We start from the raw sequence: 27,907 nt of genomic DNA, 5'->3' as shown, positions 1-27,907 counted from the left end.
TGCGCAGCAGCGTTTTCCAATCCTCAGGGATTAGGGAGTACCCAGTACCTATCCCTTCAATGAGACCACGCACAAAGGTGCTAGTCAGGCCAAACTCATGAATTGCTTTCTTTACCTCTCTAACCACCAAGTATGGCAAAGTGGTCCAGGTGCCCACGGGGTTGCCCTGGTCATCATTCTGCCAGGTCACCGGGCAAACTGAGACCAGATCAGCCAGCTCCTCCGCTGTAAGATCTGATTGAGCTTTCGCTGCGTGAACCATTTGTTGCACCAGCGAAAGCTTCTGAGCAGATACAGATGACCCTCCGGGGGGCCCCGGAGCATGGGGCCCCACGGACGGAGGGTGATCACAAACTGGCTCCGGTGGGGAAGGCAAGGGAGGCGGTGGTAATGAAGACACTGGGGGCAAAGCAGGGAGAGGGGGGGCTGTGGGTACGGGAGAGGGTCTTTCCGAAGCGACACGCTGGGTTGCATCAGTAGAAGGGGGGAGAGCTGCAATGGGGATGGCTACAGGAGCCGACGGGCGTGGCGAGATCACCAGCCTCGTGAAAGAGGGCCTATCCGAGGTGACACGCAGTATCGCGTCGCGACAGAGGTGCCAGGCATGTAAAGCCTGCACGGGCGCCTGAGGCTCTTCGTGCAATGTCTGGCCCAATCGCTCCCAGTCCGCTAGCTTAAGGCTTCCGGCTTCAGGATACCATGGGCACTGGGCACGCACCTCCTGTAGCAGGAGAGTAAGTGCTCGAGCCGGGCAGTCATGCTGAGCCTTACGCAGCAAATACTGCAGCTCATTGCGGTGTTGCACTTGCAAAGCAGAGAGGAAGCTTCCCATACTTACCACAATGAAAAATACTCACCGGGATCCACAAAGCGGATGAGTGACGCGTCTGAAACCCTTGCCGGGCGAGGTGAGTGCTGAGGGCCCCACGTTTGGGCGCCAGTTGTGGCGGTTCAATGATGAGACAGAACACAGCTTTATGCAAGCGAGCAGGCTGGTCAGCTGAGATGGGCTGTTCTGCCCCCCCGCCTTCCACCTTCTCCTTTTATTATATTTCTCCCCCCTAAGCATTACACACTGCTACCGCAAAAAGATACACAAAGGAATGTATTACGTTGATTAATATACTTATTTACCATCCTTTATCTACTACAATCCTGGTTCTCAGGCCTTGAGCCCAGGCTAAGAAAGCTTCCCACAGTTGCTGTCCCAACAATCAAGTTCTCATGGTTCATATCTAGCCCTTGTCCTTGGATAGAGCAATGTGTGCATTGCTTCTACAAAACAGTCAGGGTGTGCCCTGCCTGCTTCCAGGTGGAATAGCTAAACATGAACCCTTCATCTACCAAATGATGCATCTACTCAGAGGCACTGAGTAAGTTGTGCACGCAGCTCATACTTTGAGTCCAGGTGCCATTGTAAAGTGTATATGTGGTTTTTGTGGAAGCCATTTATTAGCGTGTTTTTTTTATGTGGGTGTCATAGTACAAGAATTTAATCCATAGATAAGTGTATTATCCTTTTTGTTTGAGGTTTTTAAGGCACTCAGTGTGAATATAGTGTATATTATGCACATGTTACTGTTGTGACATGATGCTGCACACTTAGAACTGTGGCTGTAAACACTTCCAATACTTCAGTACCAATGAATACCAGTTTGAATGTTGTGAGCATAAAAACTCATCGCACAGCTTTATGAATTCTGAAAAGATAGAAAGTTTCAAGGTCATATGATCTGAGAGGATTGTTTGTCTCTCTATTCCTAGCTGCTGTCTGTGATGTGCTAGTCCTTTCTCTTTCCTTTTCTTGATGCTGGTGCTATAGGGAAAATGTGTGTGTGTTGGGGGGAACCCAAGCTGTTGAAATTGTAGCCTGTATGCCAATACTGATTAAAATGTTGCTTTCTCCCCTCACTTTGAGATTTCCTTTCCCATAGGCTCTTCCCAGTCTTGGGTGAGATTGGACATGGTAAGATATTTACACAATCTTTTTCCTCTGTGTAGGAGCCCCCAGGTCTGAGAGGTGGGTGACAGGAGAAGTGGAGAAGGGGTTTTTTTCTGCCAGTGTGGGATAGGGGAACTAAATTCCAGATGGGTTGTGAGTGATAGGGTGGCAAATTAGAGGCTGCGTCAGTGAGACCAAGTAAATGCATGTGTACTTCTGTAGACTGTCCTTATGTTGGAGGATGTTATCCTGTGTTGTGTCCCCAAAAGACAGAATCCTCCTGTCCAGAAAGGTATGGCTGCCCCAGATCTGCAGGAGTGAAAGGGAACCACAAGCAATATGGGCAGTGCCAAGAGAGCTGCATTGCCAGTCAATCTTTGTGCCAAATTAGAGCACTATCTGTGCTTTTAAGTTTTCATATTTAACACCTGTGGATCAGCATAAGGTGTACTTCAAAATTAATAGAATTCTGCGGTACGTAAAGGCATGTGTGTGAATTGTTAAGCGTCTTAAAATATATCTTTCTTGGAAATGTCTGCCATAATTTGGACAATTTGATTCCTAATTCATGTTAGCTCAAAGCTTTGATTCTTAATGAAACCCTGAGTTAGAAACATGTTTTTTTTTTCCATTTTCTTTTCTGTATTTGCTGCTAAAATAAGTGTCTTTTTAGAACAGTCTCTGGTGTGGGGGAGAGAAATCAATGGATGGGTGAGAGACCAGTAAATGCTGCTGTGGGATTGTGTGTGGTGGTACGCTGCAAGCTAAAGTGGTGATTGTGTGTTGGCATATTTAAAGAAATAAAGGCATGAAGGGTTTGTACAGTCTCCAGCACATCTGTCATTTTCATTAGGTTAGGTGTGGTGTTTAAAACCTCAGGAAGCAGAGTGAAGGTAAACTTTATGGTGCCTAAACTAAGTTGTTCAAACCCAGCTGTCCAATTCTACTGTAGTATTGTTGCATACTTACTGGAATTGATCCCCTCCACAGTTTGGGTCTCTTGCCTGTAGTTCAGGTTGATCCTTTTTTGATTGAGGGTGCCCCTAGATCTCTGAAACGGTTTGGCTCCAGGTTCACCAAGTCAACAAGATCCTGGTTTGGAGGATTTGTTGGGGAATCCACAATATGCTGTTGTTGAGTGGGATGATCTCCAGCAAACGTATGGTCCAGCTTCTCATAGTACCAGCAGAGGTTGATAGGTCTCTTAGTGGTCCCACACTACTTACTAGTCCTTTTTGCCAGCTGGAGAGCCGTTGCCTTACTGTGGCTCTGGGATGTCCCAGCTGTGCTTTCTGTCTTGCATTTGTTGTTATAGCTGCTTGTTCAGCTGGTAAGCAACTGCCATTCAGATGTGACTGATCAAGCTTCTCTCCTCAGAAGGCAATGAAGTGCTGGATCTCAGCACAAGACCACAGTGAAGCATGAGTCATGTTGATCAATAATTAGGCTTGTGAACTTCACACAAGCTGGAATAGCAAAAGACAAAATCTTGCCACACTCCAGCATTTGAATGGGGAGTTGACCTCCAGTCAGGATGGTCCCAAAGTACTAGATAACGCACAGGTAAACAGGATCCTAGGTAGCTAGTAAGGTAGTATGGGTTAAGAGTAGGAGGACCCGGCAGATGTTCAACAGTTGTTTCACACCTACTGTGCTATGGGTAACCTCATCATGCATATCTGTAAACCCACTTGCAAAGTGGCTTTAATGTGCGTTAAAACACCACACGATTGGCAACAACAAAAAATGTTTTTGGATTGAAGACATTTTAATGTGAAATAACTGAAGTTAACACACAAGAGGTTTGAAGTATAGACGGGCCTTAAACTATGCCTTTCCAGGTGGCATCTGCTGGAATTAAATGAACTTATTTTATAGTATAACACTTGTTAGTTTTCAAGTTTTATTCTCTCTTTGTGGTATTATATTTTTGGCACATGTAAACAATACTGCACAGAATGGTGTTAATTTTGGGATTACTAAAATAACTCTAAATGGCATACCTGAAAATGCTGTTGAATTTTTTTAAATAATTGATAAGCTTTCAGATTGAAAGTATCCCTCTTTAAAACAGGAGTCTATAATCCAAGTTCAAATGTTTTGAGGGTCAAGAAAAAATGAAAGAACAAAACAGGTAACAGTTAAAGGAATGGTAATAGGAAACAGCTTTTTCAAAACTTTTCAGGAGATTCATTTTCCAGTGAAAACTGTACTGGAAAAAATCTATCCAATCTACTATTTAAGTGAAGTGGAAATTATACTTAATATTTTTATAGTGCTAGTACTATCACAGACTATTTTGTATTACTCATATTTTTTTCATTTATTTATGTTTTGTTTTTCAATGAACTTTATACAGTAAACTTGTATATCCTTGAATGGATTTTGTCAATGTGGAATATATATCTTGATTGATTTATTTTTGTATAAGTCATGGCAATAAAACCAAAAGTTCTTTCTGAAATGAATTTCAAACCTCTTGACCTTTAGTGTCCTGCCTTTTCCCGTCCTGTTTCTTTATACACTATTGGAAATATAGAGTGGAAATAACAACTGTTGTAGTTGCCAATAAATCAACAGTCTGCTAACCTCAGAAATGTTTCAGATAATTTTATAAAGTTCCAAAGGCTAGGAGGCTACAATAACACTCAGGCCAGTTTCAATTTTTTTTACTCTTACATATAATTCTAGAGTAATTCCATGTGGAAGAGTGGATTTACTTCTGGTACACCCCCTTGTGGCTGGGTGTGGCATGGCAGCTCTCTCTTGTCTAGCACCCTTTGCCGATGGTCACTGAGTTTCATGGTGGTATGCTTCTTCCGGAGACTAAGCATGCCAGCCAGGTCATGGTTTAGTCTCACACTGTGCCGGAGTAACTAAATTCAAATAAAATAGTGTCCTTACAAGAAGGTCTTTAGCCCTAAATCTGGTCCTTGTGGTCCTAGTGCCCTTTTCTCAGGGCTCTCCGTTGTCCTTGTCCCCTCCTCAGGGTCTCATGCTACCTTACCAGTTGCTGGTAGGGGTACCTGGGCCCTCCCACTACACTGGTTCCTGTCCAGAGACCCTATAGCCAGCAGCCAAAGTTCTGCTTTAACTCCTTTTTGCTGCCTCTCTAGACTCCTTCCTACTGTAGCCTTTTCCAGGCTTTCTCCCCCCAACCTCTCTAGGTCCACCATATTTTTAGAGTCTGGACTCTCAGGGCCCCCTGCTGGAATCCCCAACAAAATCCCAAACCAGCAAGTATAAACTTAAATCCACTTCTGCCCTCATTGGGTTTGACCTAGTCTCACTAGTTTCCTGTGCCCTATTCCTTGTTTAACTTCCTTGCAGCGCTCTCTGCCAGGAAGTCCAGTTCCTGCTGTTCTTTTAGGACATGCCACCTGTCTCTATTCTGGTCTCTTGCCAGCCTACTCTACTCAGACAAGGATCCCAGAGGTTACTCTCCTGGTCTCTCTCCCTGACCCTCCCTACTCTCTAATCCCAGAGAGTAACTGCAAAGTTCCTTTCTTTCTGCTCTAAACTTCCTCTGTTTATAGTCCTGTACCAGTGTTTCTTCCTCCCCCCCTCACCAAAAGCTAGGCTTCCTCATCAATTCAGCCTGGCCCACCCTCCAGGTGCAGGCTGCTACTCAATTGGCCTCAGGCCCACACTAACCCTATCACCACCTGTGGAGTACACACCCCTCACACTCTACAGTAAATATATATTGACATTATTTCAGTGAATGGCAATAATTTGAGATAGAAAACTTCTTTTCAGTAGCTGCATACACCTGTTGCTATCAAAAGGTTTTGCTTCTACAGCAACTGCAGGATTGGGCTCTATATCCTGGATCTTTCACTGAGTTCTGCACTGTCAGTTTCCTGTTTACTTCGTTGTGGCTCTGAGCAGACACACAAGGTCTGCGAGTTCAGAGCTCAGTGTGGATTTGGAGCATAAGGTAGGCTTAATTCAGAATTGTGAAAGTTAATGCTCTTACAGTAAAGGCATACTGCTAAGTAGAGGGTGTGGTAAGAGAACATGAACAGAATACAATTAGATCTTGCTAAATTATAACATGGGCCCTGATCCTGCAAATACTTCAGCACATGCTTAACTGAATGTATTGAACTCAGTATGATTACTTACGGTGAGTAGAGCCAAGCGCATGTCTAAGGACTTGTATTCAGTGTTAGCTCAAGGTAAACTCAAGTGTTTATCTTTCACCTGACTCCCCTGCACGTACAAGTCTCCAGCTCCAGTTACGTGAGGCTTTAAAGTAGAGCGCTGATGGTGCTAGTAATGCAGTGAGACTCTGCTACTCTGTGCTGCCGATACAGACGTGTGCAGATTTAGTTTTTCAAAGTGTTATTCCTCTTGCACAAGCTCAGCTAACTCAGGATTAACTTGAGTGTACATTACTTGCGCTAACACTGCAGTGAAGGCGAGCCCTGCCTGTTTGCCGTAGTTTGTTAAAATGTTTCTATGTGGCATTTCCATAGCCTTTTTTAAATCCCAGAATTATCTCTGCTGCCTTATTATGTATACGTGCACTACTCTTAACGGTCGTCCTGCGCGCACACAAAATATACCCAGTGAATTTCTCTGTATATACTTCTTTACTATAGTTGAACGCATATATGTATGTGGTTTTACTATACTGCCATACTTTGATTTTAAAATATTCTCATCTCTTCAAATCCTCGCAAAGTTCTGTATTGGAGATTTTAATTCTGCAGGTTTTCTTTTAACTTTTCCTAAATAGGGTTTAGAGTTTTAAGAGTATACTCAGCGGTGAAAGTAACTTAAGGGACTTAACAGCACGCGGGGTGGCCGGGGTCCTGAGCAAGGTCGGGGAGCGGCTCAACTGGAATGGGCAGGGCGGGGGCCAGACTCCTGCAGCCAGCCCTTCAGCGCAGCCCGGCGGCAATTTAAAGGGCCCAGGGCTGCCGGCTGCTGCTCGCGCTACCCCAGGGCTCTGGTAGTGATTTAAAGAGCCGGAGCCCTGGGCCCTTTAACAAGCCGCCGGAGCCACGGGGCTCCGGCCACTGCTACCCTGGGGCTCCACCGGTGATTTAAAGGGCCCAGGGCTCCAGCTGTGGTAGCGGCTGCTGGTAGCCCCGGGCCGTTTAAATCACCGGTGGAGCCCCAGAGTAGCAGTAGTGGCAGCGGTGGCCAGGAACTCTGGGGCTCTGGCTGTTCTTGCTCTCTTAGTATGGAAAGAAACAAACCTCCTTGATCTTCACAATGCAATATTCATCTGTTTGTGTCAGTCTTTTTCAGTCAATAGCAACTTTTTGGCTTGTGAATTCTCGATTTCACCAGTGGTGGAGCACAGAATTCAGGATGTTGTGGAGGCACTAATCTTTTTATTTGTCACCTAAATACTGTAGTGATTGGTGCATTAATTAGAATCTTAATTAATTGTAGATTAATTGTGTGTACATATAGTAATTAATTTTAAAAAAAAGTTACTTAATGGAGTTATTTTTACTAAGAAAAATGCCAAACACAATGAAATGAAATTCTACAAAATGAGAGGATAATTTTAGCAAAGGTTAGCATTTGAACTTGAATATTATTCAAGAAGACATTTACAAAAAAGATTAAACACACAGTGGCTATAAAGAGTCACTTTAGAATGCATTTATGGTAGGTAGGCAGCAGGCTAACTCTTCAAGCATCTTGCTTTTCATCATCTTTATCAGCTTCAGCTAGATCTTTATCATCTTTAAATTGATCAGCATATCCTTCCTTATCTAATGAATATTGATACAATTCATTTGTCATTTTCTCTGGTCTGAAATTTTAATACAGGGGTGGCCAAAATTATTGACACTTGGAGCCGCATACAGCAATCTTCAGAAGTTTGAGAGCCATGCCTGCTGAAGCTCGGGGCATGTGCCCTGCCGTAGAGTAGTGAGGCTAGGGGCTTTTTCCCTGCGGGTATTGGGGGGCCTCAAGGCTTCTTCCCTGTGGGAGGGGCCTGCCAGGGCTCAAGGCTTCAGCAGTGTAGGAAGGGGGTCTTGGGGCTTCAGCCCTGTGGGAAGTGCATGCCAGGGCTTGGGGCTTTAGCCCTGCGGGAGGTGACCTGCTGAGGCTTGGGGCTTCAGCCCCATAGGGGAAAGGGGTAGTCGGGCTGAAGCCCCAAGCACCCCCTCCTCGCTGAGCAGAAGCCCCTAGTCTCACCACCCCACTGCAGGGCAGAAGCCTCAAGTTCTCCCCCTCCGTGCCCCTCCCCCCAAATCTGGCAGGTGGAGAATATGAGGGGTTGGGGGGCTCCATGAGCCGCACTTTAACTGTAAAGGAGCTGCATGTGGCTCGCGAGCTGTTTACATGGTCACCAGCTTCCCAGTAGTAGAGGTCTTTGATTCTCCAAACCGATTTAATTTTGTTCTGCACATGTAAATAGTACATGGAGATATTAAAATAATTTCTGTCACTGTAGCTAGAATTCAAGGAGGACACAATCCAAGTTATTTTGCTTGAGCTGTTGGGATTGCACTTCACATTGTGTTACAACTGAATGGGCTGCTTTTTTATAATTTGCTACCTTCATCAGAATATGTTTTGTTTGTGTGTGTATAACCTTAAAAATTTGCAACAACTGTAGCCTTTATGTATAAGAGTTTGCTAGGTGAGGCATAGGTGGTATACGTTAAGGCAATAATGCAATGAGCCTACAACTCTCAAGGCCTGTAAGTTTGGCTAAGCTATTGTCTAAGGCATAAATGCCAAAAAGCCTTAGCATAAATAGCTAGCCAAGAGTAACCCTAGATCACAAGATAGAATGCTGTAAATGACTAAATTGCTGATAGGCAATCACAAGATGCTAGTTTATGCCAGCTTGTGATATATTTAGTTAGGGACATCAGCAGATGTCTGACCACAGGGATGTATGGTAAATAATTGAGGCATAGGCTTATAAACTTGAGGTAAAAGGATTAATAACTTTGGAAGAAGAGCACCCCAACATTAGTAGGGTGAGGAAATACAAATAAGGAAAAGAGGCTGAAACCCCTACTTGAATGTGCATTAGACACAGTCTTGTCAGCATAACACATTATAAAATAGTGTTCCAGCTATGTGCTTTGGGAGGGAGAGATTCCACACATTCCAGCCTATGTGCTTTGGGAAGGAGAGATGTATCCCTTTGGAGATGCCAGGATGGCAGCCATTGGTGAGGGGGAAGATGAGGAAGACTATAACTAACCCACTTGGGATTTTTACCCATGAAAGCTTATGCCCAAATAAATTCGTTAGCCTTTAAGGTGCCACCGGACTCCTTGTTGTTTTGTGGATACAGACTAACACGGTTACCCCTCTGATACTAGATGTAAGTGTTCTTCAAAACTCTGTCTGAGGTCCAACACACAGGTGCTGGCTTCTTCCTTGCCCCAGGGGTGCCCAACCCCAGCTCTGTCCCAGCCCCCCTCCCTCCCCATTCTGCCCCAGGCCACACCTGACTCCACCCCTTCTCCCAAACCCCCACCTCCACTCTGCCCCACCCCGCCTATTTCATACCTCTTCCCACCCAGTTCCATTCCCTCCCCCGAGCGTGCCCCGTGCCCTCGTCTCCTCCCAGCACCTCCTGCATGCCACAGAACAGCAGATCTGTGGTGGGAAGGAGGCATGGGAGGAAGGCCGAGGGAGTTGATTGGGGGGGGCCGCAGGTGGGTGGGAGGTGCTGGGAGGGAGGGGAGCTTGGCTGCCAGTGGGTGTGACACACCCCCTAATTTTTTTCTGTCGGTCCTCCAGCTCTGGAGCACCCACAGAGTTGGCGCCTATGGTCCAACACATCAGAATCTTTAGTGTAGAAGTATAACATCATGGAAGAAAATAGCACACTTCAATATCTTAAATCTTCATGCGTGGAAGACCTTTTGGTCATGTCTACACTAAAGAGCGCAATTGTTTGTACTTCAAATAATGCAAAACAATTGACTGAAGTACAAACAATTGAAACTATCCACAGCTAGCTAACATCAGTCAGTGTAAGACTTGAACTTCAGTTAAGTTATACCTGCATATCTACGTCCATCAAGGGTGTGGGAAAAAAAAAACCAAAAACCCACACACACCCTTGACAGACACAGCTAAGTTGCTAAAACCCTGAGTGCATCTTTCAATGTAGCTAATGTTGTTCAGGGAAGTGGTGGTCCTCTGCCAGTAGAAAAACTCCTTCTGTTGGTGTAGGCAGCGTCTATACTAGGGGGCGATACCAACATAGGCTCCATAGTGTAGATGTAGCCACAGGCTTGCCCTTGTGCCCACGCTAGTGCTTTCTTATACCTATTTAGGCAGGGTGATTCTTGTTTGACAGCTCCCTCAGCTGGTGAACATGCTTAGTTCATTGGTTGGGAGTTCCCTTTTTCTCCTTTTTGCCATACCTTCCATTATTATCCCCTGCTTTCTCCAGGCCCTATTAGATTGGGAGAGACCAGGAGAGGGGAGAAGTTGGTAGCTGAGGGACTGAGTGCTTACTAGTTTCAGAGTGGTAGCTCTGTTAGTCTGTATTAGCAAAAACAACGAGGAGTCTTTGTGGCACTTTAGAGACTAACAAATTTTTTGGGGCATAAGCCTTTGTGGGCTAAAGCCCACTTCATCAGATGTATGGAGTGGAAAATACAATAGGGAAGTATAACTACACAGCATATGAAAAGATGGGAGTTGCCTTACCGGGTTGGGGGGGGGGGAGTCAGTGCTAATGAGCCAATTCAGTTAAGGTGGAAGAGGGCTATTCTCAACAGGTGACAAGAAGGGGTGGAAATCACTTTTGTAGTGCTAATGAGGCCAGTGTAATCAAGGTGGCCTATTTCAAACTGTTGACAAGAAGGTGTGAATATCAGCAGGGGGAAATTAGTTTTTGTAGTGACCCATCTAATCCTAGTCTTTATTCAGGCCTAATTTGCTGGTGTCCAGTTTGAAAATTAATTCCAGTTCTGCAATTTCTCATTGGAGTCTGTTTTTGAAGTTTTTGTTGTTGAATAATTGCCACTTTTAACTCTGTTGTTGAGTGTCCAGGGAGATTGAAGTGTACATTGGCCAAACTGGACAGTCTCTATGCAAAAGAATAAATGGATGCAAATTTGACATTAAGAATTATAACGTTCAAAAACCAGTAGAACACTTCAATCTCCCTGGACGCTTCCACCTTATTTGAATTGACCCCCACTTGGTAAGGCAACTTCCATCTTGTCATATGCTGTGTATTTATACCTCACTACTATATTTTCCACTCCATGCATCTGATGAAGTGGGTTTTAATCCATGAAAGCTTATGCCCAAATAAATTTGTTAGTCTCTAAGGTGCCACAAGGACTCCTTGTTGTTTTTGAGTGCTTACTGTCAGTTCTGTTCCTCCTGCTTGCAGCCCTGGCTGGTGATGATGTTACTTTGGCAAACTACTCTCAGTTGTTGAAACATGAGTGGTTTGCAGATGGAGAAGTTTCAGAACCAGTGATCAGAAAATTACCAGTGTGTGTGTGAATACTGTTGGACAGAGTGGGTATGTGACAGAGGGCATTTTTAGGTAGTGATCCAGAATTAGGTCACAGGATGAGGACTGCCCAAGTAGACGGGGATAATATAGGCGGTGCATGCGTGGCCCATGTATGTATGTGAGAAAACGTAGCTGTGGACGTATGAAGGATGGATAATAGGGTGCATGAGGAGGGTACAGAGGGAACTGTTGGTGACCGAAAATTGACACTGTTGGAGTCTACACCAGCACATAATTGAGATTTGGGGCTTACCCCTAAAACTTCAGGGATCAATTGTATCAGTTGTTTCTCTTCCTACTCTTCCCAGCAATCTGTACATGCACTTGTGTTCTGTAAGTTTCTTTTAATTGATTGGTGTACATTTCTCCATTTTTAGATAAGGTTCTATTACGCAACCCTTTTTGCAATCTGAAAGGCTTCTATGAAATATTAAATATTTTGTGATGCTGTTGAATTATAGAAGTTTCATATTTTGTTAAAAATTATTCTGTATCCTCTTTTCAGGCTAGTGCATGAAAGTCAATATTTACTTCATTGACTGCATTTTTAATCCTTCATTGTCGTGTTTGTCTCTGCATTCAGAGAGTTAGCATGAAGCCTGCTTTTGTGTGATCTCCAGTTGAAATTTGAGAGGTGTGCTGCAGTGCAACATCAGGAAAAAAAGTTACAATGCTTTAACTTGAGCAGCAATCAGTGCAATCCTGAGAAGTGGAGAGAGACTGTAAGACGTTACACTAGCCATTTCTAGGGACTGGTAATGTTTCACTTGGAACAATATATTCAAGTCTGGTTCCATAATTAAAATATATACTGGAGACAACTGGATATATAAAATATATACTGGAGATGGTAGAGGTCCCTCTTTACAGAGAGATTACAGAAAATAGATGCTTGTAAAAACTAGATTTATTTATTTATTTATATATTTTTTTGGCTAAAAAACCTCCAAAAAACCAAAACTGCATTTTGGAAAGAGGAGATCTCCGATAGTATATATACAGTTCTTCATCGTGCTGCGGTCCACAGATCCATTACAAGGGTTACTTCAGCCTGCGTGCAGCTTGGGGGCAGAACTAAACCTATTGGTCACTGACAGCCTCCACAGCCAGTGGGGAACCAGACCTTCCTGCTGCAGAGCTTTGCTGAGGAAAACTTCAACCTTTTATTTCAAATTTCTGACAGGTAGTTACAGCTGAGCATTTAGCCATGTAAGTCCCAGCCATGTCCTAGCATTTGCCTTTTGGGGAAAAGGTCTCCTCCTCTCTGCTTCCTTTCTTAGCAGGCTTCAGGAAGAAAGCTTGGCTGAGAAAAGCCTGGAGGCAAAATGAAAGGTCTTTTCTCCCCCATCTCATCTCCTTTTGAATGTCTTGTTGGGGAGCTCATATGGATCTGTGGATAGGATGCAGTTTTCCCCCTCACCGCAGGCTTTCGACAGCTTTTCTCTAAAGGGCTTTCCTATTATAAATCAGCTATCTGATAGAGCAGCTTTTAGCTCATGTTAATTGAGTGTTATAAGAAGATCAGGATGGAATGATGTGGTTTAGACTTAGGAACAGCTGATGGTTTTTAGGGCTTTTCTTGTTTGTTTGTTTTTCAAAAATGAAAGCCAGCTTTACTGTGGAACTATCAGAGACTGTATTTTTGCAAAGGAAGCTTCAGGTACTTTCTGTGCACTCATGATCATTGTCCTGTCCTGAATCTTTTTTTAAAGAGACATTGATTTAAATCATATTGGTAAATAATTTTTTACTGGTTAATAATACATGAACATGTTAGAAATACAAATTCACTTTTCTTGTTTACATTATTCATTTCTCTCAGATTGAGCAATGAACTAAAAAAAGTGTAGAAACACCTCTGTTGGTTAAATTTGATAAAGTATATCGTTACAAAATTGTAAATTTCAGGCTAAATTTGCAGTGTGTGTGTCCATTCAGTTAGCTCTTACTAATACATCAATGCAGTTGTCTTATCCTGGATATGGTATGCATAGGTTTTATTACCTATATAAAATGGATATTTATCTAGAGAAGAAATATACATCAGTACCTTTTTGTGGTATTCTGTAAGTCTGATTATCTTTCTACTGAAATGAATGGAACACTTGGACCACAAGATATATGTTGGGGAAAGATCCTAAGTAAAACCGAACTAAGAGTCAGGCTCTCCTTATCTTTTTTTTCGAAGTAATTTCTTTAATATTGTCAGCTCATGAAATGTATAGCAGAGCAATTTATATGAAAGCTGATGTGAGGGCATGGTTGTGGCTCAAAAAGTATATGACCTGGAAAGTGGTTGTCTGCTGTGAACAAAACTTAACATGATGAAAGTCTCGACTCTTTGTTTAGGCATTGTCACTAGTTTTAGTATGTATGTACACCTTTTACATAACTTTTCTTTTCTAGGATCCTTCGGTTACACAAGTGACAAGAAATGTTCCACCGGGATTAGACGAGTACAATCCTTTCTCAGATTCCAGAACAGTAAGCACATTAGTTTATTTCTTTAATATGCTCTTATATTTTTTTTTGAGAGTTCTTTGGAAAACTGTTTTACAGAAAGTTTGGAAGTTTCACTCTTAGGAATGTGAAGGACTAATGAGGGAAAAGGGAAGATATATAAATAAAGTTAGGCCCTAAACAACATGTGGATTTGTCATGTGGGTGGACTTCAGTGGGACTTAAGCATGTGACTTGTTGCTAGTTTGTCTTACCATGGCTATTCAAAAATTACCTGGAAAGAATCAGTGCGTGCGCATGTATGTCAGTGTGGCTGCACAAAACTGCTCGATATTGCTGAAATTTAAAAGCAATATTATACAAATTGTCATGACAAAAAACAGCAAGTTTAAAATACTATTTAAAGGAAAAATTCTGTGGTATAATGACTTTGTGCACTAATCTTTCAGTCCTAGGTTAAAATCTGACTTAAATTGTAAATAAAATAAATTTGACATCTTATTCTGTCGTTAATATTCATCTATCTTGTCTTTCTATCAGACAGTTTTGGTAGTGTGTGTTCGAGAACTGGAATAGCAGTCTTACTGCAGGTCCACATAGATTAGTACAGGAAATATGCAAAATGAATCTAGCTATCTGTAGTTTCCTCATATTATTCCTCTTTGAGAATTCTGGAGCTATAGCTGTGCTGTTGTTGTTAACTTGTATGATTATAAAATGCACTTTAATTTCTGAATCTGTTCTATTGAAGGGAGGAGCTAAACATAATAGCCCTTAATTGGGCACGTGAGAGCTTATATCCAAAGAATCCAAATAGGCCTCATCCTAGATGCCAGTCACATAACAAAATTAGAGTAGTGTCCTTTTTTTTGTGGTGGGTGGTGGTGCTAAGGGAGAGGGAAAGTATGAGTTTAGTCACCGATGTTAGCACAGTTGTTCATTTTAGGGTCAATGAAATGTCGATGTTTATGAATACTTTATTTAAAACGAATTCTTATACGGACATTATACCTAAAGTGCAAAAGCAGCATTTATTTGGAGGGACGTTTTCTTTGACAGGCTTTCTTGCTAAAGGCAAGTAACCAACATGCTCAGCTTCATTATAATAGGAAGCTATGAAGAAATGTCTCTTGTATGGCTATTATGACGGTATATAACCACAGATGTACTTACTTAATCAAGTCCCAGGAAATTTCAATTAAAAATCTGACTGTTTTCTGTTTAGAAAGATTTCTTAATTTCTGGTTAGTGGTGAAAGATGCCACAGTGGCACTTTCAGTTGGGATAAGCTGATTGACTTAATTAGGATCAGGATTTCACTTTAGATTTAAGAAAGGAGGTGGGGGAATAAAAGAGCCAGTTTTACATTCAGGTTTTCCCTTAAGCCCTACATCAATTAGACCAGTTTAGATTGTAAAGATTTTTGGAAAAAGAAATTGTACATTTTTGGCAGACACTTTCTAGTTTCAGCATTTTTTAAACAAAATAAGCTGTGAGTTCTTAACCAAAGACTTTCTCATGAAAACTTTCATTTAGGAAAAAAAGGGCCACTTTTTTTTTAAAAAAATTAAAAGTTCAGTTAGCTCTAGTAAATTACTTCGATCTGCTTGGCATAAAAGAATAAAACAGGCATTTTTTTTAGCCCTACCCTTTTCAAGCTATGCCTAACAAGCAAGCTTAAATCTTTCCCAGCTTCAGGACTTCCACTAAATAACTGTAAAATTAAATGCTTAATAGATGCCTGTGATAAAAATGTGATATATTTTTTGGTAAGACTTTTGGCCCTGTCATATGACGTTAATCATAGAGATTACATGATAGTCAATGAATCTAGAAGCGGCTAGTAAATTTCTTTTTTAAAAACTCCAATCCAAATAAAATATAAATGAAAACTTAGTTAACAAAACTAATAGATGTCTAGGATGGAGGTTCAGGTACACAGTCTGACAGATAGGGAATACTCTGCCACTTTACTCAATGAACCTCAGTGGTTTTGTGTTCATATGCCCACTTTTTATTTTCAAAACTGATGCCTTTGCTGTTGCCTGAGTTTGCCATCTGGAGCCTGTGTACGTTGCTCCTGTGGGTTTTCATTGTTTGAATGAGTGGTTGTGTGTCTTACTGTGTCTTTGGACAAATGCTGTTGGAGCATTCTAGATGGTCTTGGGCGGAAAAAGCCAGTTTTTCTTGGTTTTGTTCAGTTATGAACTGTTTCTCTTATTAACTGGTATGAAAACCCGAGAGGAGATAAATGTACAGTTCTGCAAACAAATACTTTGTGCACGCACACACATACACACACTTCAGCAACAATGACTCTAGAACAGATCTAGCCCTTCCTAATCCTTTCCCTCTACGTTGTCTCCTTGAACATCCCTTCCCTAACAAGTAAAGATTATCGGTTTCTTCTGCAAATGATGTTAAATAAATAGCTCATGTTGACAATAACCTACTGTCCAGTAAAGCCGATATCCTCTTCCTAAACTGAACAATGATCAAGATAGTAGATGTTTGAACACCAAATATACAAGATAAGAGAAGAACAAATTAAAAGCCACAAGCTGTATTCTTAAAGATACCTGCTCAGCCATATTGTACTAGCATATTACCTCATAACAAAATGTGCACAATTATTGCAGCCTTGCCAAGACTAGAATTAGTGACCTTAAACTAGAGCTGTTGACTAGAGTCCATAAAGTACCATGCAAACAGAAGCCCCGTCTAGACTAGATATTTCAATTATAAACTGTGGCATAAAATTGTGTTTTATGAATGGGTACTATGCATACAGGGATGCTTTGATCTTTGTTTGGCTTTCAGGTGTTAATGTAATACAAATAATAACAATCTTGGTCAGACTGTGCCTTCCAATCACATATTCTTGAGGCTTCCCTTCTGTATATTTTGATAACATTTGTATAATTTGTCATGCCAACAGAGTATTATTAAAGTAGACACTCTTGCCACTCTCTTAGGCCAGGTGACCTGCTTCAGTTAAAGAATAGGAATGTGTTCAGAGTAGTTTAATTTGAATGTAAGTGTAAAGTCTATTTAGAGATATGTTCAGGAGTTCTGGTAAACTAGAGGGAGAATTGATTTCTTATGTGCTAATTTATACAGGAAGTGGCAAGAAAAGATGTCAGTTGTTCTTGGAGTGTTTACACAAGGTTATTTTTAATCAGTGCTTGCAAACAAGCTTTAATACTTAATATACCTCATGGATCCCATGAGTTGAGTCCTTTGTAACGTTCAATTATCAGATTAAGATATTGACTGTTTAGTTTTATTTTTAATATTTTACTACACATAATCTCAAACTTCCTATAGTAAGGGAGTGAACTCAGTGAGGAGAGATCAAAGAGAAATATCTGAGTTTTTTCTAGTTCTCTGTGTTACTGTACTCAGATATGATCCATAGAAGGTTCATAGATACCAAGGCCAGAAGGAACCATTGTGATCGTCTAATCTGACCTCTGGTATAACACAGGCCATAGAACTTCCCCAGGATAATTCCTAGACCATATTTTTCAGAAAAACATTCAGTCTTGATTTAGGAATTGTCATGGATGGAGTATTTCCCACAACCCTTGGTAAATTGTTCCAATGGTTAAGTATGCTCCCTGACAAAAATGTACACCTTATTTCCTGTCTGAATTTGTCTAGCTTCAACTTCCAGCGATTTGGATTGTGTTATACCTTTCTCTGCTAGTTTGAATAGCCCATTATTTGTTCTCCATGCAGATTCTTGCAGACTGTAATCGAGTCACCCTTAGCCTTCTCTGTTAAGCTAAAAGGATTGAGCTCTCTATCACTAGAAGGCATGTTCTTCTCTGAACCCCCTCCAATTTATTAACAGCCTTCTTGAATTTTGGGCACCAGAATGGATATGAGTTAGGATTCAGAATTAGGGTTTGGACTCAAAAGGGCACTATTGTGGAGTCTAAGGAAAGGCAGTTTCGTCTAGTGCATCGAGCATGGATTGGGATGTGGGAGACCTGGGTTCTAAACCCATTTCTTCTGTTAGCCTGCTGGGTGATCTTGGGCAAGTCATTTCACTTTTTTGTGCATCAGCTTCCCCATATGCAAAATAGGGATAATAATACTGACCTCCCTTTCTATAGTTCTTTGAGATACTGATGAAAAGAGTTGGGTATTAGCTTTTTCTGAAAGTTGACAGTTTAGAAGTGTTGATAAATGCAAAGTAATGTATATTGGAAACCATAATCCCAACTATTCCTACAAATGATGGGGTCTAAATTAGCTCTTTCCACTCAAGAAACAGATGTTGGGGTCCTAGTGGCTAGTTCTCCGAAAACATCTGCTCAATGTGTGACAGCAGTCAAAAAAGCTAACAATATGAGGAACCAGTAGGAAAGGGATAGATTAAACAGAAAATATCCTAATGCCACTATATAAAACCATTGTATGCCCATATCTTGAATACTGCATGGAGTTCTGGTTGCCTCATCTCAAAAAAGATATATTAGAATTGAAAAAGGTAGAGAGAAGGTCAGCAAAAATGATTAGAGGTATGGAACAGCTTCCATATGAGGATAGATTAGTAAAACTGGGACTGTTCATCTTGGGGGAAAAAGGGTGACTGGGGGTATGGAGGGGGCTATGTTAAAGGTCTATAAGATCATGAATGGTGTGGAGAGTGTAAATAACACTTCCATATTCACCCTTTCAGATAATACAAAAAACAGATAACCCAATGAAATTAATAGGCAGCAGGTATAAAACAAACAAAAGGAAGTTGTACTTCTTCACACAACACACAGTCAACTTGTGGAACTCATTGCCAGGGGATGTTGTGAAGGCCAAAAGTATAAACTGTGTTCAAAAAAGGTTTAGATAAGTTAATGGAGGATAGGTTCATCAATAGCTATTATACAAGATGGTTAGGGATGCAACCCCATTCTTTGGGTGTCCCTAAGCCACTGACTGCCAGATGCTGGGACTGGAGGACAGAGGATGGAACACCTGATAATTGCCCGGTTCATTCCCCTGAATAATCTGGTGTTTGCTACTGTTGGACAGGATACTAGGCTAGATGGACCATCTAAACTTGATCTGACCCAGTATGGCTGTTTTATATTTCTTAATGTTGCTTTTCCCAGACCTGGGGTCAAACCATGACTCTGATCTTGGGACAGGAGGCTCACTTGCTTGAGGGTTACTCCCAGAGAGTACATGGCACCCACTAGCTCTTTTGGGGAGCACAATTGAAAATGGTGTTCAAGATAATTTGTGTCTCTAGGTAGGCTCAAGCCTAATGTTCCTAAGGCTCATGAACTACAGTAGAACCTCAGAGTTATGAACACCTCTGGAATGGACGTTGTTTGTAACTCTGAACAAAACATTTTGGTGGTTCTTTTAAAAGTTTACAACTGAACGTTGACTTAACACAGCTTTGAAATTTTACGATGTAGAAGAAAAATGCTGCTTTCCCTTTATTTTTTTAGTAATTTAACATAGTACTGTACTGTATTTGTTTTTTCTTTTTGTCTCTGCTACTGCCTGATTTTGTACTTCCAGTTCCAAATAATGTGTATGATTGACTGGTCAGTTCGTAATTCTGGTGTTCAACTCAGAGGTTCTGTTGTAAAAAGGATTACACTGCACATATGTAGAAAGAGGAGCCAAAAGTTTTCCAGCATTAAAAGTTTCACTGCTGTTGGATAGCTCCAAAGGATAAACTGTAGTCCTTTGACCTTAACCTATCCAGCTAGTGTCAGTTCAAGTCCTATCTTCGTCAGAAATCTGGGAGAATATGAAGGCATCGTTTCTGTGGTGCATAGAGGATAAAGAGGAAGAGGGAGGGATATTGAAATTAGTAGGAGAGAAATAACACAACCAAAAAAGCTTATTTTGTAACCATTAGAAATAAACTGTAACCAGTCCTTCATGCAGATAATTGAAAAGTGCTTATAATGCCTGAAATTCGTAAGTTGTGAAAGCAAGTATTAATGGAGATATTAAACAATAGACTATGAACACTGAACAATTATCTTCAGATTTGAAAAATTGAATAGGAGGGTATATTACCTTACTAATTATTCAATAGGTGACATAAGTCTGTGCTAGGAAAAGTCCTAGAGATTTCTGTTTATGATATAAATAGGTCATTTCTAATTCCTGGGCTTCCCATAACTTACATTTCACTTACCCCAGTTCATATCTGAATCAGTTTAAACTCCTGCGTTGTGCTACTTACAATTATTTATAAAATGCTGTGTTGCATCTCTGGCAAGCAGTGTACTGTATAAATAATATTTTATCATAGAAGAAGGAATTATTTTTTCCTAAAGATCAGCGTTACTGCAGGCAGCTTACCACAGAATTTTTGTTTATCTATTATGTCTCTATAAAAAAAAAAAAAGTACAGTAGATAATCTTAGTCTTCCAGAGTATAAAGTATCTGTTTGTGAAAGTGTCTTCTTATAATTTTCACTTTTTCTTAGCCTCCACCAGGAAATGTGAAAATGCCTAATACACCTGTGCCCAGTACACAGCCAGCTATAATGAAACCAACAGAGGAACCTCCTGCTTACACACAAGTAGCAAAGGTTTGTGTATAACATTTTGAGAATGGGCTAATCGCAAAAGAAATTCTAATTGCATATAAAAGTACTTTTTTTAGGCCAATGTTAATTTTATAAAGCAGCATTACTTTCTGTAATCAGCGCTATGCTTTACAGAAACAAGTGCTGTAATTAGATATAAGTTGTTGCATTAATTAATTAAAATAGGAGGTTTATCTTGATTCATGACTGAGAATGCAACATAATTGAAGAACATACACAAAAGAACAAAAATTCCAAGTTTGTGCATTTGTTGATATCTAACGGTGCTTGTTTTTCCTCAGGAGCATGCATTGGCCCAGGCTGAGCTACTTAAGCGCCAAGAAGAACTAGAAAGAAAAGCAGCAGAACTAGATCGCAGAGAAAGGGAAATGCAGAATCTCAATCGACAGGGTGGTATGCATCATGATCTTAATTCTTTTTAATAGAGATTTAAGTTTTAAAACTCTGAACTTCTGTTTTCTGCTTGCCTGCTTAAAACAAAGGTCTGAAGTATTTGTTTTTAGGGTCTCATTCAGGAAAAGGAATCTATGCCTTTCAGAAGACTGCATAAAAAAAAAATCTCACACTTAGTTTTTGAGGTAGTGTGTGAACTTCTGTAGTGTAAACGTGTAACAAGGTTTTGTTGAATCAGTACTTTACTGTATTAACTATTGGTTTTTATTCTTGGTTTAAATTAAAGTAACATTAACTACTTGAAACAGTTCAAATTTTAAAAACTGTAATTAAAAGTAGTCTCATGTACTACACTTGCCTGATTCCTTTTCTGCCAAGATTTGTCATGGTACAATAACTTTCCTATCTTTGATATTTTTCCTATCCTATTTTGCTGGGTTGGGAGATCCACACAAATAAAGGAAATGTTCTGATCATTATCAATTACTGGTAGTGCCCATAGTCCCTGATGAGGATCTCATTATGCTAGTTACTGTACAAACACAGAGGTAGTTGTGTTTCCTTCCATGAAGAGCTGACACAGTAAAACTGATATGTTATCAATGTGAAGAGTATGCAAACTGAAAAAAAAGGAACTTTTTTTTTAACTTTTTGCACTGATTTTTTTTTTAATTTATAATAATCTTGAGTGTTAATTGTAACAATAATGGGTTAAAAAAATCAGACAAAAGCTTGTTTTTTTCTTTTTTTTTTTTTTTTTGGTTAAGGTGACTGAGTCCTGCGCTATATCCCTTGTTGCTAAATTTCACTATCAGTTCACTTGTATTTCGTTTTTGCTTTTTAGTAAGTGTGAAGTGCAGCAAAATTAGTGTTTCTACTGCAAATTTTTAATTGCAGAAACCTGCTACTGAGGAGTATGGTATAAAAATGGCAAGGTGTAAACTGGACATTGTGCTGGAAAGTTGAGATGTGGGGATGGTCTGCTTTAAAAGAAAAAGTTCAGGCCAAAACAAGAGAAAAACAACAAATACACAATCTTGAATTTGTGTGAGTTTATTTTTTCTGCATAAGGTATGATTCTTGCACCTGTTCTGGGCCCTTAGCATTTGTCTGGCAGGATTTTCCAAGTGCTCAGAAAATAAACTGTCATTTGGGAGCACAACAGGCCACTGTACAAACTCAGTTGGCTCAGCTGGCTTAATGACTTGAGAATTCAAATATTTGGGGAATTTCCTGTTAGTCATTTGTTGGAATCAAGGACCCAGGAGTTGGGGATCTGCTATTTTGTTAATAAAGAAAAATAATTGCAAATAAATTTTCCTTTTATAGTCGTCTTTACTTTTTTGGATAATCTAGTCTCTTTTTTCTGCTTGTCATCGTCTATCCCCTCCCCCGCTCCACCTCGCGATTGTTTTCTTTATTCATTAGTTTGTATGCAGTTTTTCAGAATTTCCCCTCCACCTATTACCTTTCATCCTCTTCACAGATAAATTTTATTGATGATCTGACATGCCCTATTCCCTCCACTTGTCTTTTCTAGTCCTTAGGAACAGTCTTATTCCTTTCTACTGCATCTTAAGGAACAGGGAACTTTGAGATCCCAGACATGCTTCAGGATGCCTGGAACCTGTTGTTTCTTACTATGCCTCTCTTATGTTGCAGCAGTGAGCACCAAGGGTTCTGAGAAATATGCGGAATCTGAAGGCTTCTTTTGGATCACTGGAAAGAAAAAAGATTAGTCCCTAAGGATCAAAAGGGGAAAGGTTAGGTTTTATCATTTGGGTATGAGAAGCATGGCAGATTGGGAATTATGTGACACAAGTGAAGGAGAAATTTTCCTTACCTGTTAATTTTCTTTCCTAATCTCTTCTGTACTAGTCCAAATGCTTGGAGTATATTTTGATGAACATATTGGGTATGTGTTTGTCAGTGTGTAAAGATCACTGGATTTAGCTTAACGATACTGAAAAGCGCAATTAAGATGCAGGTGAACACATTTGAAGCTCTGTTAGCTGGCCTTGTTTTAGCCTTGGGGAAGCGAACATGTATTAGCTAAGGTAACTTAATTGAAAAATGCAATCTTACCCGTCAAGACAGGATCTTGGATAATAGGTCTTTCCAACCAGAAGACGGAGACTGAAACCTCTTGTGGGATGTCAGACTCTCTTATATGCCCTCTAGTCATCTTGCAGTCCTCAGCTTGACTATTTTGAAAGCTATACCAAATAAAAAAAAAATTCAGACATTATTATTTAGTAGTCATTAAAATTTGAGTAATTATGAGAAATCTGAACATGTCAGTGACTCTGCATTAAAACTCTCAGTAACGAGAGGCAGGCACCTAATTTTACAGAATAAGGGTCTGAATTGGTATAGATTATTTCAAAGTAAGAAAATTAATTAGAAAATATTTCCCCTGGTCTTAGGTCGTTTGTACCGATGCTTGGGACTTTCCAAAGTAGGTTGTGTGATATGTGTGTGTTTGTTTTGCTTTTTTAACTATGGGTGATTATAATTTGCATCACCTTCTGCAAAAGGTCACAATAGCAGTCCTATTCTGTAATGCTTGCCAAAAGTGTCGGCAGAAGCCTATTAGCTAGGCTTGTATATCTGTGTTCAAAAAGTTTCTCCCTCTTTCTGCACATAATGATGTTACTGAACAGGAAAGGTGAGATTTAAAAGATTCTGTTGATTAGAGATTTATGTTGCAACAGGAAATTAATCAGTTCTCTAATCCCTCTAGAGGTGGTGAATTCAGAGACAACTTGACTTTTAAATTCTGGTGCGGGATTGGAGTCTCTGAGACTACCCGAACTATGCCTTCCTTCCTGTGTAAATCTGTAGGGCTCTGTGTACTTCTAGATAATGTAGCCTTCTCTGTCAGAGTCTTGGAGGTGGGGCCAAACGTGGGTAGGATGATTTCTAGGTTCAGGTGAAAGGCAGTCGGTGTCTTGGGCCAGGATTCTAGCAGAGCCAACAGTGTGATCTTATAATGGTGAAAAATTATACAGAAGTGGGTTTCCAGGAAAACTTTGCAACTTTCCTCTTCTCACTAAACATACTGCTAGTAAAAACAGAATTTACAGATAGAAATCACAGGTAAAACCTTGGAGTTTAAAAGGAGGAGGAGCCATTCAACTCCTTGACCCCCTTTGCCTTTCCAACTAACACCCCTCTCCCTGCTTGCTTTCGTCTCTAAGCATGTTGAATGCGCACTCTACAGTCACTGCCTGGAGTTTCTCTTCTCCAGTTCCATTCTAGACCCTTTCCAATCCAGCCTCTTCCCCTTGCATTGCTCTGAAACCACTCTCACCAAAGTCTCTAATGGCCTTCTCTTAGCTAACATTCAGAAGCAGTACTCATCTCCATCCTCCTTGACTTGTCAGTTGCCTTCACCACAGTCAACCATGCTCTTCTTGAAATCTTGTCCTCCCTTGGTTTCTGTGATTCTTTCCTTTCTTGGTTTTCTTCCTTACCTCTCTAATTATCCTTCGGAGGGTTCTCCTTGTCTTCCCACCAACTTTCTGTAAGGGTTCCATAGGACTCTGTCCTTGTCCCCTTCACTTTTTCCTCTGTGCCTGATCTCTGGGCAGCTTCAGAAAGCGCACAAACACAAATTTAACTACGATGTCTGTGCTAACTACTCTCAGGTCTCGTGTTAGCAGGCTTATTCCTTCACCCACTTACTTCCCTGGTCCTTCTCGCATGAACAGAGAGCAACAATACCCAAAGTCCAAAGGTGCAAATAATTCGATGTTTATTGGGGTGAACTTCCAGCAAGCATGATTCCAGTTTCCTTCCTTAGTGTCCCCCTTCCCAGCTCTGACACCACAGAGCCTTACACTTGTGTCCCTGTTCCCATTCCTGCCCTTAGCCAAACATGATTCCAATTTCCCCACCCCCATTCCCTGATCCCATTTCCCCCACCCACCCACCCACCCCCTGATTGACTGCAGACTATATAGTAAAACTTGAGTTCTGCTTAGCTATACCTTAACCAATCATTTTACTGAAATTTAACTAACCAATCCTAACATATTGTAATATGATTATTTAACCAATTACATCCCACCACCTTAATTAGTTGACACCCAGCAAAATTAATTGCACAGCAGAAAGAAACAATCACAGAACCAGACAGAGATTATACAGACAAACAATGGGGAAATGGGGACTACAGTGTTAGAACAAACACAGAAATGAGGATTTCACATCCCAGCTATTGATAAGTGAGTTCTTGCCAGACAGGATGCTATCAAACTAAGTTTCCTTTTACATCTTCTAGGCAAAAAGAAAAGGAATACTTGTGGCACCTTAGAGACTGACCAATTTTATTAATTAATTTAATTAATTAAATTCCTTAGTCTCTAAGGTGCCACAAGTACTCCTTTTCTTTTTGCAAATACAGACTAACACGGCTGTTACTCTGAAATCTTCTAGGCACTTCCCTTTCTCTGGAGGTGATAGGCATTATCAGGACAGGATTGTATTCCTAACAGCCCAATAGCACTAACAGCCCAATAGCCCAATGTGACTAGGTTGGAATGTGAGGATGTGACCGTACACTTCCCAGCTTATGGCTGCCTCTGTTGCTTAGCCAGAGATCTCAGCCTAAGAACAGGGCCTCAGACTGTCACAGTAAGAGAAGGCTCTTACACTGGCAGACAGTGATTTTGATTCTTTCTTTTATACCTCTATAACTAGCCAAGTGATAGGAATACACCTAAATTCTTAGAGTATAGGCCTTTACAGACAGGCCTGAATATCTATATCTATGTAGCTCTCTTTCTATCCAAACTCAAGTCTTGGTCTGTCTTTTTTGACAACTCTTTGGGGATGTCGAGTTGTCAGCTTAAGCTAAACTTGGCTAAAACAGAGCTTCCAATCTTCTCTCATATACCCAAGCCCTCACCACTATCTCCTTTTTTGATCGCTGTGGACAACGCTATCATTCTACCTGTTACTCAGACCTGCAGTCTGGGCGTCATCTTTGACTTGGATGTCTCTTTAGCTCCTCGCATTTAGGCTATATCAAAACCTTGCTGATTTTTTCTGCATAATATCTCTAAGATACAGCTTTTCTTATCAATGCATATGGGTAAAACTCTCATCTAAGCTCTCAGCGTCTTGCACCCTCAGTTACTAAGATCCTCTTTGGCCTTGACAAATGCTTTTTTCCCCACTCATATCAGTCCAGAATGTTGATGCAAAGATCATTTTCCTAACCTGTAGCTTTGACTTATCTCATCTCTCTTTGAATCCCTCACTAGCTCCCCATTCCTAGTGTATCAACCATAAGCTGTTTAGATTCACTTTCAAGGCCCTACACAGTCTGATGGGGTTCCCGGGGTGCAACCTGGACTGTGGGACTGCAGAACGCCTCTTACACTGTGATGCTGTGGCTAAGCCACAAACCTTTGGCAGATACTGAATTACACAGACCTCCACAGGCAGGGATACACCGTAATCCTGGGGGGAATTTTGCGGCAAAACATCCAAAATTTTGCAAAATGTTGCATATTTTATTTGTCAAAATAATGCAGTGTAATCACACCAGTTTCACTTATTTTGGTAATTTATTTAAACTACCATTCAGGAAAAAAAAAATCACAATAAATGTTCAGCATTTCCTAAACCAGGGGTCAGCAGCCTTTGAGAAGTGGCGTGCCAAGTCTTCATTAATTTAAGGTTTTGCATGCCAGTAATAAATTTTACATTTACAGGGCCCCCCCAACGGAACTCCATACCGGCAGCGCACTGAGCCGCTCAGCCGGCTGCCGGTCTGGGGTTCTGTTCACCGGCTACTGCCAGCCGGGGTCCCAGCCGCCAGCCCCACTCAGCCTGCTACTGGTCTGGGGTTCCATCTGCCGCCCGCGCTGCCAATCTGGGGTTCCAGCCACCAGCCCCACTCATCCCGTTGCCAGCCTGGACGGATGGAATCCTGGGTCGGCAGCGGGCTGAGCGAGGCTGGTGGCTGGGACCCTGGCTGGCAGGGGCTGGCAGACAGAACCCCAGACCAGCAGCGGGCTGAGCTGGGCTGGCGGCCGGGATCCTGGCTGGCAGCAGAGTGCCACTAAAAATCAGCTCGTGTGCCACTGGCTGCCGACCCTTGTCCTAAACGCATGAAAGTTAAGTTACAAATACTTGGTAATCAAGACCCTGCATTCCAGTCATAATCCTGGATTTTCATTTAAATCATATTACTTTTATTTTGGTGTTTGGTGTTCTGTAATGTAGACTGTCGCTTTAAATTGCTCAGACTTTCACACATGAAAGTCATACAGTTTTGCTCATCATTGCCCTGCATTTTTTTAAATGGATAAGTAAAATAGATCCTGAGCTGTATTCTAACTGCATTGTGCCTCTCTGGCACAGGGAAAAAAAGCGAGAAATCACATTGACCTTGCTATCTGAGGATTCTGTTGCTGTCATTTACAATCAGGCTCCTTTACACCATTTTGGCAAGGTAAAGGAGCCTTAATTGACTAAGAATGGGAACAGTTAACTAACAATGGGAACATTAGCAGCTTGCCTGTTCAGTTGTTATATTTCTGCTCTGCCTCAGGGACAGAGTTTGTTTCACACAGCTCTATGCTTCCAAACCCAGGATGCAGCAACAGCTACAAGAGGGACAGAATGAGTCTCTCTCACTCATTTGCACACAGGCAGGCGCCCAGCCCCACCCCCTTAACATCTTCCACAGATGGACAGCCAGCCAGCCTATCCCTCCCCCCCCCCCCCCCCCCCGCTGCTCCCAGCAGTTGTGCCCAGGCTGCCATGCAAGGGGGGCGTGTTCCTGACAGATTTCTTGGCTCCCCCATTTTTCTGTGGGGGAGCCAAGAAATCTGTGGAAGGTATGAATTCTGTAGTCCATATCTCTCCCCACCCCAACCCGGGTGTAGAATTTTCTCAGGAGTAATACCCAACTGATTACATGAATGCTTTGCCAGCCACTCATGGACCAACAATAGAGAGGCTCCAGCCAATTCCCCCGCAGCTAACAAACCTTGCACCCCGGAACTGTACTATCTTGCCCTGATCAGA

The 27,907-nt window shown here is 41.4% G+C and overlaps 1 protein-coding gene across 2 annotated transcripts in view; it reads left to right on the top strand.

Annotated features, from left to right (window-relative positions):
- SCAMP1 (secretory carrier membrane protein 1) overlaps positions 1-27,907 on the top strand; it is a 125,748-nt gene that overhangs the window by 16,405 nt on the left and 81,436 nt on the right. For both annotated transcript variants that reach the window (XM_084628704.1, XM_084628705.1), the window contains exons 2-4: positions 13,830-13,907; positions 20,348-20,452; positions 20,752-20,863. In XM_084628704.1, the coding sequence (XP_084484830.1) occupies positions 13,830-13,907; positions 20,348-20,452; positions 20,752-20,863 (295 nt within the window). The remainder of the gene's footprint in view (positions 1-13,829; positions 13,908-20,347; positions 20,453-20,751; positions 20,864-27,907) is intronic.

Source organism: Lepidochelys olivacea (genome assembly GCF_965140295.1).
Source record: "Lepidochelys olivacea isolate rLepOli2 genome assembly, chromosome: 5".
Classification (NCBI taxonomy): Eukaryota; Metazoa; Chordata; order Testudines; family Cheloniidae; genus Lepidochelys; species Lepidochelys olivacea.
Note: the sequence above shows the minus strand (reverse complement) of the source record. Positions and strands in the feature narration are given on the sequence as shown.